Source organism: Notolepis coatsorum, assembly GCF_963971535.1.
Source record: "Notolepis coatsorum genome assembly, chromosome: 17".
Classification (NCBI taxonomy): Eukaryota; Metazoa; Chordata; class Actinopteri; order Aulopiformes; family Paralepididae; genus Notolepis; species Notolepis coatsorum.
In genome coordinates this window covers 24,830,819-24,844,504 of record NC_140181.1, presented here as the reverse complement: position 1 = coordinate 24,844,504, position 13,686 = coordinate 24,830,819, and the positions used below count along the sequence as shown (strand labels likewise).

General features: G+C 41.6%; 2 protein-coding genes across 2 annotated transcripts in view; both read right to left on the bottom strand.

Moving 5' to 3' along the window:
- Positions 1-1,206, bottom strand: part of arhgef16 (Rho guanine nucleotide exchange factor (GEF) 16) — a 77,165-nt gene extending 75,959 nt beyond the window's left edge. Inside the window, exon 1 of the mRNA XM_084333343.1 lies at positions 1,054-1,206. The gene's annotated coding sequence lies outside the window, so the exon portion shown is untranslated. The remainder of the gene's footprint in view (positions 1-1,053) is intronic.
- Positions 1,207-12,528: 11,322 nt separating this feature from the next.
- The window catches only part of espn (espin), a gene marked incomplete at both ends in the record, with an annotated part of 215,492 nt that continues 214,334 nt past the window's right edge, over positions 12,529-13,686 (bottom strand). The window contains one exon of the mRNA XM_084333047.1: positions 12,529-12,676. Within this exon, the coding sequence (XP_084189173.1) occupies positions 12,529-12,676 (148 nt within the window). The remainder of the gene's footprint in view (positions 12,677-13,686) is intronic.

Sequence of the window (13,686 nt, the reverse complement as noted above, 5' to 3'; positions counted from 1 at the left end):
TTTGTCAAGCCTCTAACATATTTCTAGGTATTGAAATATAATCAAAATTGCCATAGGAATGAGTTATGATTGTAACGCCAAAGATCAACGTATAAAAAAAAAATCCAGACCATGCAGGTGGACTTGTGTTTCCATCTAGACTAGTATTATCATGTAGTACATATCAAGTGACCCTATTCAGAAAAATGCTCAAAGGTCGGCAGGTGATATAGAATGACCTAAAACCACCTTAAGAAATACCCCGAAGCCAACCCCACCTAAGGCTCTGTCGGACTATAGGTGGTCGTGGTCTTAATGAAACTCGTGATCCCATTCACAATTTAGAGGAACCAGTCAGTCATGAATTGAAAATGGGGGACCCTGATGTAAACAAGACAAACGTCTTTCTCAGGTCTGCATCCCCTTAACAATTGTGTGTATTGAGGCGTACTGTATTGTACCCATTCTGCAATCTGTTAAATAAAGTTTTCATTCATTCATGATGATGTCGGGTCTTTCCTGTAAACACACAACATGGCAATCAACCCGTGACTCATGGCTCGCTCACTCCTACAACAAGCGGCACTTGCTGCTACACAGTCTAAACACAGAGACTTGCTACACAATCTAAAGACTAAACACACAAACTGCAGCCGGAGACTAAATTCAAGCTCGTTTTCTATTCCACCATCACACGGTATGCAAAATATCCAAACCCCGAGCAGCAGTCAGTTACTACAAGTTACAACAACAATGTGTAACCTATAGCTTGTATTAGGACCGTGACATAAATCACAACTAGACTCTCAGTGACAGCCATGATGAGAGCGAACGGGGCTTTGAAGAAGCGAATTGAAATGTTGAGTGAAATATCAAAATAATAGGCTATCTATTTATTATGAACGATATCCCTATTTCACGAGGATTTTTTTTTAAGAAGGTTTAGCTTCCAGGTGTGCATAGTTGGAGAGGTTTAGCCGGGGGGAAAGTGGGAAACAATGATCGCATTTCACATAGTTAGTGACAAAAGGTAGGTGACAGTCTTCTTCACTGCTCAGTACAGGAACACCCTACCTGTGCAAGACGCGTTCAAACACCCTTATTGAAATCATAAATACTCCATAGGTCAGTTGAGTAAGTGTCCAAGTGAAGTAAAGCAGATGAAGGCCACCGCAGTCTACTCTACTCCGCACCCTGCTTCACAATGCAGCTCCACTTCCTCCTGCCTGCCAGGCCCAGTGTGAGCGGCTCCACGTCACTACAGGTGAACCAGGCAATCAGTCTGTGTCAAAGGTAGCGAGTAGGGTGTATCTGCAGAGCCGCAAGCCCAACGTCTGGGCGGGGCTTCGTGGCCTGGACTAGGTTTGAGGCGGAGCTTCGGGGCTTGTACTCTGTTTGACTGTGCGTGGGCGGGGCGTCGGGGCTTGTACCTTGTCTAAGTTGTAGGCAGCCGACCTCAATTTTGAATGATCGACACTAAACTGTAGTACAAGTTACAACTACACCGTTGGTGGGTCTACTAGGCTACTTAGTCTAGTAGTAAGTATACCTTGATCTACTACACGGCTGCTTGGTTGCAGAAACAAACAAACACAGTTTCTTTTAATATATCAAACAATGGAATCAATATGTTTTCCTTCCCGCCCACAACTGTTACATCCTCACCTTCTGAAAATAATCATTATCATTATCATAATTATCATCATTATCATCATTATCATCATCATCATCATCATCATCATTATTATTATTATTATTATTATTATTATTATTATTATTATTATTATTATTATTATTATTATTATTATTATTATTATTATTATTATTATTATTATTATTATCATCATCATATGTGCATGCATTTCCTGTGTATACTTAATATTTCTAAGAACCTGATTGACGACATATAGCACAATGGCGGCCCCTGGTGGTCAATAAATTGATTGATTGATTGATTGATTGAAAACTTTATTAACAGATTGCAGAATGGGTACAGTACAGTACAGCTCAATACATACAATTGTTAAGGGGATGCAGACCAGAGAAAGACTTTCGTCTTGTTTACATCAGGGTCCCCCATTTTCAATTCATCGTAACATATGACATACATGACATACTGATAGACAGTACTGCTACATCTATACATTTATGACATACCAGATTTGCAAATACAGTACTGTTTGTGATACAAAAAGAGTCCAGAAAAAAAGAGTATATACATTTGACGTAGAAACTGTACATTGGATTGGGTAGGTGGGGGGGGGGGGGTGGGGGGGACTGTACATTGGAGGTGGTTGGGTGGGTGGGTGGGGGGGGGAGGTTGGGTAGGAGGGGTGGGTGGGGGACACTGTACAACTGTACAAACAAAACTGTACATTGGAATATTGACAAGACCATACTTGGTAATTTACTGTACATTGGAGGGGGTTGTGTTCGGACATTTACAGGGGCCAGTTTCGAGTTGCAGTCTCCCTTAGGTGTTTTTTGAGAGTGTTTTTGAAAGTGGGTAGTGATTCACATTCCTTTACAGCTTTGGGTAGGGCGTTCCACATTGATGTGGCATAATTGCGAAACGTGTTTAGTCCCTTGTTTGAGCCGAATCTGGGTTTAACATGATTTGTGGAGCTCCCTCTGGTGTTGTGATCGTGGTATTCACTGACCTTTGGGAAGTATTTTGACATGTACATGGGTACCTTGGTCGTGTAGTGTATCTTGTAGACCAGGCCCATTGCAAGTTGCTGTACTCTGTCGTCTACTCTAAGCCATCCTAGGTTGTCAAAGTGGGCAGGGGTGAGGTGGGTTCTAGGAGTAAGGTCAAGCAGTAGTCTGACCAGTTTGTTTTGAGATGTTTGTAATTTTGTTTTTAGCGCCTTTGGGGTGCTTTGGTACCATGAGGTGCAAGCATAGTCGTAGTACCCTTGAATGAGTGCTCCTGCCAGAGTCTTCAGGGTATTCTTGTTTACCAGTGAGGAGATCCGGTACAAGAATCGAGTTCGTTGGTTGACTTTTTTTATTACATTGGATGCCATTTTGTCACAGGAAAGATTTGCCTCTAGGATGGAACCCAGGTAGGTAATATCTTCTTTCCTTGTGACAATATTGTCACCCACTGTAACTGAGAAGCCGTCGGTCTTGCTGAGTTTGTTATTTGAACCGAAGAGAATGGACTCTGTTTTGCCCATGTGTAATGATAGTTTGTTATCAGCGTAGTTTGTAATCACCTAAAACTGTCAGATGTTGGACTTATTTACATTTTGTCATTTAGCTGACGCTTTTATCCAAAGCGACTTAGTTCTACAAGTCAGCAGGAAGGGTACAACTCTTACAACTGAGTAACAATGTGATTAGGTGGCCGAGCGGAGATTGCGTTCGTCACCAACCCCGAAGCTGTGCTCGAATCCAGCTCACAGCTCCGGGGTTGTCACCAGCTTGGCTGGCCGTTCACACTAATACAATTGGCTGTATTAGAGGGTGGGAGAAGCTGGCGGGGTGGGTCCGGGTCGTTGTAAACAGCGACTCCTACAGTTCGGTCGGGGCGCCTGCTAAGCGCGGATAGGACCTGAGGGGGATAGTGTGATCCTCCCACACGCTACGCCCTCTCAATGAGAATCCGCGCTGCCAGGTGAAAAGAAGCGGTGATTGGCTGGACGTGTGTCGGAGGAAGCACGTGGTAGCCTCCACTCTCCCAGATGATCTGACTGTGGGGGGTAAGTGCGCAGCGACCAGGAAGGGACTGGGAATTGGCATACGACTAACTTTGGGATGGGAGAAAATCGGAGGAAAATGGAGGGGGAAAAAGATAAAAAAAGAACACACACACACACACACACACACACACACACACAACAAACAGATCAGCTCAAAAGTGCTTTACAGTAAAAGTTCATTGAAGCCATAATGTGATCCTATTTCAATTAAACAATTAAGATAAGATATTCCTTTATTGATCCCCTTGGGGTACAAACATGACTAGATCCTCGAGTTTAAATTAATTAAGAGTACTAGTGTACAGTCGTAATGTACTCCTAATTTACAGTCTCCTCCCCATCATATGTATATAATGTTAGGATCTATGGGTAACAGTACTGTATATTTGCATATCGTATATGTCACAAATGTAACAGTACTATATACCTGTATGTCATGTATGTCCCTATGCCATAAATGTCATGTATGTTGTGTATGTCATAAATGTCACTATGAATTGAAAATGGGGGACCCTGATGTAAACAAGACGTATGTCTTTCTCTGGTCTGCATCCCCTTAACAATTGTGTGTATTGAGCCGTACTGTATTGTACCCATTCTGCAATCTGTTAAAGTTTTCATTAATTCATTCTAGATCTTGGAGTTTAAGTTAATTAAGAGTGACTAGATCATGGAGTTTAAATGCATTAAGAGTGACAGTGACTAGATCCTGGAGTTTAAAGGCATTAAGAGTGACTAGATCCTGGATTTTAAAGGCATTAAGAGTGACTATAGATCCTGGAGTTTAAATGCATAAGAGTGACTAGATCCTGGAGTTTAAATGCATTAAGAGTGACAGTGACTAGATCCTGGAGTTTAAAGGCATTAAGAGTGACTAGATCCTGGAGTTTAAATGCATTAAGAGTGACTCGATCCTGGAGTTTAAATGCATTAACTAGAGTGCCAGTGGGTCTTGGACTTCCTGACTGGCAGACCCCAGGTGGTGAGAGCAGGCAACTGCACCTCCTCATCCATCACCCTCAACATAGGGGCCCCCCAGGGCTGTGTTCTGAGTCCCCTCCTCTACTCCCTGTACACACACGACTGTGTGGCTCAGCGGAGTAGCAATACAATCATCAAATTTGCTGACGACACAGTGGTGGTGGGCCTGATCTCTGCCAACGACGAGAGGGCCTACCTGGAAGAGGTCAAGGTCCTGGCGGGATGGTGCCAGGAAAACAGCCTCTCCCTGAACGTCAGCAAAACAAAGGAGATGATTGTGGACTTCAGGAGGTCGGGGGTCAAGGACTACAGCCCCCTCAGCATTGACGGGGCACCGGTTGAGAGAGTCAACAGCTTTAAGTACCTCGGAGCCTACATATCCGAGGACTTGACATGGACCACACACATTGACAGTGTTGTGAAGAAGGCACGACAACGCCTCTACTTCCTCAGGCGCCTAAGGAAGTTCCAAGTCAGTCAGAAGATCCTTAAGAACTTCTACTCATGTACAATAGAGAGCATCTTGACCGGCAACATCACCTCCTGGTTTGGGAATAGCACTGCACAAGACCGAAGCAGACTACAAAGAGTGACACGTTCAGCCGAACGCACAATTGGAGGGGGGCTCCCCACCCTCCAGAACATTTACAACAAGCGTTGCAAGGGCAAGGCTAAGAGAATCATTAAAGACTCCAGTCACCCGAACAACTGCCTCTTTGAACTGCTGCGGTCAGGCAAGCGATACCGGAGTCTCAAGGCGAGCACAGAAAGACTCAGAAGAAGCTTCTATCCCCAGGCCATCAGGCTGCTAAACGAACAATGAACACTACACAACAACAACCACCAAACGCACATAGCACACACATCCACACGCACACACTCACTTTAAACAAACACACTGTAGCACCCACTCCACACACTTTATAGCACACACCCACTTTAAACAAACACACTGTAGCACCCACTCCCCACACTTTATATTTATTGATGAAGGATTGCACTACAACTCGTACACCTTACTGTAAATTGTACCTAAATTGTACCTCATCCCATTTCTGCTTTGCACTATATAGTACTGTACATTAGTACACTGCATAGTATTGTATATTATATGGTAACTCAGAACATTGTACATATGTCTATACCGAACACTGTGACCTCATTTTCTTCTTCTAAATTACATGCTATACTATGTTATTTGATGCTATCTTGTCTAGCACAGTCTCTGGAGCGTAACAGTAAGAAGCATTTTGTATGAAAGTATTCTGTACTTCTGTATGACAACTATTAAAGAAACTTGAACTTGAAACTTGAAACTAGATCCTGGAGTTTAAATGCATTAAGAGTGACTAGATCCTGGAGTTTAAATGCATTAAGAGTGACAGTGACTAGATCGTGGAGTTTAAAGGCATTAAGAGTGACTAGATCCTGGAGTTTAAATGCATTAAGAGTGACTAGATCCTGGAGTTTAAAGGCATTAAGAGTGACTAGATCCTGGAGTTTAAAGGCATTAAGAGTGACTAGATCCTGGAGTTTAAATGCATTAAGAGTGACTAGATCCTGGAGTTTAAATGCATTAAGTGTGACAGTGACTAGATCCTGGAGTTTAAAGGCATTAAGAGTGATTAGATCCTGGAATTTAAATGCATTAAGAGTGACTAGATCCTGGAGTTTAAATGCATTAAGAGTGACTAGAGCCTGGAGTTTAAATGCATTAAGAGTGACTAGATCCTGGAGTTTAAATGCATTAAGAGTGACAATGACTAGATCCTGGAGTTTAAATGCATTAAGATTGACTAGATCCTGGAGTTTAAATGCATTAAGAGTGACTAGATCCTGGAGTTTAAATGCATTAAGAGTGACAGTGACTAGATCCTGGAGTTTAAATGCATTAAGAGTGACAGTGACTAGATCCTGGAGTTTAAATGCATTAAGAGTGACTAGATCCTGGAGTTTAAATGCATTAAGAGTGACTAGATCCTGGAGTTTAAATGCATTAAGAGTGACAGTGACTAGATCCTGGAGTTTAAATGCATTAAGAGTGACTAGATCCTGGAGTTTAAATGCATTAAGAGTGACTAGATCCTGGAGTTTAAATGCATTAAGTGACTAGATCCTGGAGTTTAAATGCATTAAGAGTGACTAGATTATTTGCCCTGTTTTCTGTTTAGCAAGGCAGATAAATAACAGAGGAGTCAACCTTTGACACCATTGACTTCACTATTTTGGGAAACTACACCATTATGGCATAAGCCAAGGGGTCTGGCTCTCAACTGGTTCAGTAGCTATTTACATGGTAGGCAACAGTACGTCGATATAAACAATCACAAATCAATAAAAATGGACATCAAATATGGGGTCCCCCAGGGGTCAATTCTAGGGCCTTTACTATTTATTCTCTATATAAATGACTTTATCAACTCATCTGAACTTCTGCACAAAGTAATATTCGCTGATGACACTAATTTGTTTCTGTCACATAAAAATCCACTCGAGCTACAAGATCTACTCAACACAGAACTACAAAAAGTGGACACCTGGTTTAAATGCAACAAATTATCACTTAATCTCAGCAAAACAAACTTTATTGTCTTCCACTCAAATTGGATGCGCACACATCACATGTGCATAAAAATAAATGGAAAGGAGCTGTCAAGAGTGGTGTCCACAAAATTCCTGGGGGTCGTCATCGATGAGTCACTCAACTTCAAATGCCACATAAAATATCTACAAACAAAACTGTCCAAATATGTTGGCTTATTCTGCAAAATACGTCATTTTCTTCCCTTGCCTGCCCTTCTCACTTTATACAAAACCTTGTATGAACCCCTCATTAATTACTGTAATGTCATATGGTGCAACACATACCCCAGCCATCTCAAGAAACTAGAAAGCTTACAAAAGAGGGTACTACGAGTGCTGTCATGGTCCGGGTATAGAGCGCCCTCAAAGCCTCTGTTCCATCGCTTTGGTCTCCTGAGGCTCGCTGAATTTAACATTCATCAAAACGCATCAATTATGTATCAAGTTGTCAACAACATGAATCACAGACTGTCTGAGCTTGTCCCAGTCTGCCAACCACTGCACATCCACAACACAAGAAATAAGCATCTTATATTTGGCAAGAGGAGAAGGCTCAATTGTGCTAGCCTAAGCATAGCATGCAGGAGTCCACAGATCTGGAACAAGCTTGACGAAAATCTGAAATTGACTAAAACCTTTAAAACATTTAAAAATCACTGAAAGAGGAACTGCTTAAATCATATCTCTAATTAAAATTATAACTTAGGAATACAATTGTCTGTATTATGTATCTCTGTTATATGTCAGTTAGTAGGTAGGTGTGTAACCACGTTGTATGTTTTGTTTTTTGTTTATTGTTTTGTTGTTTATATTCTGTTTATATCTGTGTTCAGGCTCCCTCCAAAAGCTTTAAATAGCTTCTTGGGAGACCTGGCACATGCACACAATTGCGACATTGTTATATCACATGAGGATACTTACATGTAATGTATCGTGTGTGTGTGTGAATAAATTCATTCATTCATTCAATGGCTTCATAGATAAAAACATACAAATGACTAAGGCACCGCCTTGACAGAGCAGGCCGATTGACTTTGGGATACAATGTGAGTGAAGGCTCTACAGTTTGTAACAAACCTTAAAGCACCATGATGTACACTATCCAACAAATATGTCTGAATTCTGAAAATGTCCGTAGTTCCTCATTAAAACATTCCTCATCTGAGACGATGGAAGAGACAATACAAGTACATCAAACACACGTTGTGATTAAAGATTTATTTATTTTTTTCTCCATTTTGACAGTCTGAAAATATAGTTATATATATTAATAAACCAATGTTCTAGTTAAGCAAGGCTGAGAACTGTAACATTAATATTGGAGTATCGAGGGGTCACTATATACAGGGGTTATGTATAGAAAATCAAATGGCAATGACGTTTACATAGATTTCAATTTCAACATCATCAATATGGCATCCAATGTAGGTGAATTAGAATCTTTAAATTATTGCTCAACAAGGACCATATGCTGCACAATGACATCACAATGCTTACAATTGACAGGCTCCATTTGCAGAAAGAAAGAAAGAAAAACATACATCCAATGTAAATGAAGTAAACCTATAGCACATCTTCCGATATTTGGGGATGCATACATTTATTATATACACATTCAGAGAAGACACATCCAGCACGATTGCATCCCGTCTCTATGATGGTCTCCGAAATGTCATGCTCTTAGCCAGGGAAATCATGTCATGAGTGAAAATGAGTGATTACAAAACCCAGGGAGAACCCTATTAGGACCACACTCTTTTTGACATGTGGGTTCCAAGTCGTTCTTGTCTTGATACAATCTTTTATTTATTTATTTGTATCTGAAAATATGTAACGCCACATAAACAGAAGAAAGTACCATGTTAACATATTTAAATTTTTGGCTTGTTTTCTGAAGTTTTACCATTGTGATATAATAGTGATATAATTCTTCTTCCTTTTTAGACACCGTAAAGACACAATAACAACAACTAAGACACACTTGACTTTTCAGGGCAAACCTAAAAAAACGTTTCCATAAAAATAAATGCACCTCAGATGCAAGCATGGCATGTTAGTCAGATGTGGTGATGTTCATTTATTGGTTTATCTGGTGTTTAAGACACATTTTCAGATACAGTGGAAGCCTATGGCAGTGATGAATTTGCTTTTGTATCAAGGTAAGAATGACTTGGAGGCCACATCCTTTAAAACAGCAACATGTAAACTAATAAAACAGTATTTCAAGTTGGTTTTTATGTCTCTGCCCAGTTGGGGACACAGTACTTGCTCTTTCACAATTCTCACTGTGGTTCAGGGCAGCTCATGGCTGTGGAACCACTTGAATATTTCAGCCCCAAACAATTTTTCTGGAACTGAAATAGTTGCCAGGGTTAACAGATCTAAAACACAAATACAATCATCCAGTGAGTAGTTTTACTTTAACTACACTCAAGACTATGGGCCTCCCCAAGTCAAGAATGTGTATATTCTTCCATACTAAAAGTAGAATCTTTTGTGTATTAAGTGTGTTAAAAGTACACGTCTACCCATAAATACCTTTATAAGAGTATACTTGTAAAAATACATTAGGAGTATAATTTCAATATATTTAAGTACATCTGAAGTACAACTTTTAACACACTAAATACAATTTAAGTGGCTTCAATTTAGCACCTTAGTATTCTTTGTGAATAAATAAAAAGTATACTTTCATAAAATATACTTACGTATATATTTTCTCAGTCTGTAAGGAAGCTGCTGATCAATCATTTAACCCACGCAGCACCAGCTCATGCGTTTTCTCCACACATTTGCAATATTCTGCGTTGCTTTCTGTGTTCTAGCTTTATAGAAAACTAAAAGCACTAGTACCTAGTACCTACTAGTACCGCTACTTGTTTGTGTGTGTGTGCGTGCACGCCTTTAAGCCGCACCTCAACAGGATGGTGAAATGCATGAAATGCGCTTAAAGAATACATTCATACCACAATGTTACCAAAACACACATGCAGGCAAACATTCAGCACGATCACAACAGCCTCAACACATACAATGAACATATTCAATGGAGAACACTGGGCCCTTTTGACCAATGATTCATGTGGTAAATAATTAGCACGACCACAGGATGGTTATGTTTTTTGTGATGATTGTTATGTTTATGTGATATATATGTATGTGGGACAAACAGAAGCACCTGTTCATTTCTCTTCAGTATTAGGATAGAGGCCTTTCACAGGATGTAGTTCAGAATGTAGTTGTGTAGTTCTCTTTCTTACAACTGTAATCATTGGTGACCACTTTCAAAAGAACCTGGCTAACTCCTGTGCAGTGGTAGAGCAGGTAAACACTGGAAAACCACGACATTACCGTTTCATTGTGAGTCGTTTACAAGATCCAGTCATAAGACTGATGATATATTTTCTCATATATCAACACATAAAGCAACTGTTGTTTCTTCCAACATGTAGGACAAAATGGGCATTCATGAACATTCTGTGAGAGGCCTCTGTTGGTCGAGGCCTTCTTTAAAGAATTACATTTCTGGGCAGTAAGATAAAACCATTTAGAAAAAGCTGCTATAAGCACAATACAAAAAATAATATCCTCACTAAAGTAAAGTATATGTAACATGACATCACTGGAGGCTGAGATACCGTCTATGTATTATAGCTGCTCCAGGGTTATGTTGCCGAGTCAAATCAACAGGGTCTCTATGCTTGGTGTCCGGGGGGCCTGGGAACACGCTCACATGCAACGATAAGACACCCCCGCCCCCCCGCATGGCAAAAATAAAGACAACTTCCACACTGGCCTTGCTTGACCTATGAGAACTGTGTTAGTCTGTAAAATAATCTATGAGCGTTCAAGTTAATCAACAACATCTACTGTATGAAGTACAGCAAAGCAAATAGTGTCGTTACAGATTGTACACTAAAGAAACAGGGTTGTCTTCACATAAGCTCAGATAATTAAAAAGGGGCACTTCACCAAAAGACAATGCTGATATATTTTGAACATATTCTCACGCACGTCCAAAAAATTCTAAACAGTTTTGCACACATTCATTTAGTTTGACAGTTATTGAGAGTAAATTAGTCTGAATATGGCCACCAGTGATGTCGTCGGGACATTGAATCATTGTGTTAATTACGGCTCAATGATAAGGTAGCAGTCCCTATCAAGGTGTTGTATTGAGCTGTACTGTATTGTACCCATTCTGCAATCTGTTAATAAAGTTTTCAATCAATAAATGTTGCTATTTGACATCACTGGTGGCCATATTCAAGCTCATCTACTCTCAATAACTGTCAAACTAAATTAATGTGTGCACAGTTTGGATGCATTTTTGGATGTGTGTGAGATTATGTGCAAGATAAATCAGCATTGTCTTTTGGTGAAATCCCCCTTTAACAGTTTTTAGAAAATGTGTTTGGAGAGAGATTATAAAGGAGGATCTACTGTATTTTCCATTTTGCTAACGTAGTCCTAATGTAGTCCTAATGTAGTCCTAGGAATCGGACACCAACATTAACGCGTTAACATGTCCACCACCCTGTCCCCCCTCACACACACACAGTTTGTGTCCAGGAGACGTTGAAGGATCAGGTGGTTGTCCCTGTTAGGACTGAAGAGTGGGGGGGGGGGGGGGGGGGGACTTGGTGCCCGGCGGGGGATCTGGTGAAGGCCAGGGGGTCTGGTGGAGGACTTGGTGCCCGGCGGGGCGGGGGGTCTGGTGAAGGCCAGGGGGTCTGGTGGAGGACTTGGTGCCGGGCGGGCGGGGGATCTGGTGAAGGCCAGGGGGTCTGGTGGAGGACTTGGTGCCAGGCGGGGGGGGGGTCTGGTGAAGGCCAGGGGGTCTGGTGGAGGACTTGGTGCCAGGCGGGGGGGGGGTCTGGTGAAGGCCAGGGGGTCTGGTGGAGGACTTGGTGCCCGGCGGGGGGTCTGGTGAAGGCCAGGGGGTCTGGTGGAGGACTTGGTGCCAGGCGGGGGGGGGGTCTGGTGAAGGCCAGGGGGTCTGGTGGAGGACTTGGTGCCAGGCGGGGGGGGGGTCTGGTGAAGGCCAGGGGGTCTGGTGGAGGACTTGGTGCCAGGCGGGCGGGGGGGGTCTGGTGAAGGCCAGGGGGTCTGGTGGAGGACTTGGTGCCAGGCGGGCGGGGGGGGGGTCTGGTGGAGGACTTGGTGCCAGGCGGGCGGGGGGGGTCTGGTGAAGGCCAGGGGGTCTGGTGGAGGACTTGGTGCCGGGCGGGCGGGCGGGGGGTCTGGTGAAGGCCAGGGGGGAAGTGGAGGAGGAGCTTCACTGTTTGGCTACCTCTCCTTTCTTTAGCAGCATCTGCCGCTGCCAGGGAGCCAGCTTGGTCTCATCGTAGCCCATCGTCCTTAGTCTGTCCAGCTCCGTCTTCTCCTCGGTCTCCTTGGCCACTTTGGCCTGCTCCTCCTCTTTTCTATAAGCAGAGAGAGAGAGACAGAGAGCGAGAGAGACATAGAGCGAGACAGAGAGAGCGATAGAGAGAGAGACAGAGAGAGAGACAGAGAGGGAGATAGAGAGAGACAGACAGAGAGATAGACAGAGACAGACAGAAAAATGCATGAATCTTTCTTGATGTATTCAGGAAAAGTCATAGGCCTTCTAATTTCTTTTCATATTTTTCACATGTATGTAAATATTTCACTCTAAAATGATTTACTTATACTGTATATATTATCTCCAACACATCATTGTTATCTATTTTAATTGTTATGTTATTTGACCTGTGCAATATCAATGGCAATTACTGACCAGCAGAGGGAGCCCCTGATTGTAAGATTGATGTGTGTTTGGCCCAGAATAATACAGATCCTACTTCCTGTGAGTTATGTTTGGTGTGTCAGGATAATAGATTTGTTCTTACCGTTTCTGTTCCCTGGAACACGAACAGAAGGTAAAGCACAAAGATTAATGTCATAATAACAACATTAATACAATTATTATGACATTGTTATTCCACAAATATGAGTGTCATAATAATAACAACAGTAATATTTTATGACATTGTTATTACACAAAGATTAATGTCATTATAAAAATAACAACAACAGTAATACATTATTATGACCAAGTTATTCCACAAGTTAATGTTCATCTGCTAATAGTCATAGGATTTTGTCAACGGACCGATCAATCAATCAAATTGCCTTTCCCACATTACTGTTCTTCTGCAAACAAATACCCAGGTAAAAATGTATACCTAAAGTATATTTTCTATATACTCTAGATTACTTTAATTTAAATATATATATATATATATTATAATGAAGGTCTGAATGACTAAAATATCATTTTAACTACAATAAAGACAACTTTTTAACACATACACAGAGAGAGTGAGAAAAAAAGAGTCACAGAAAGAAGACACATGAAATGAAAGAGAAGTGCACACACACACACACACACACACACACACACACACACACA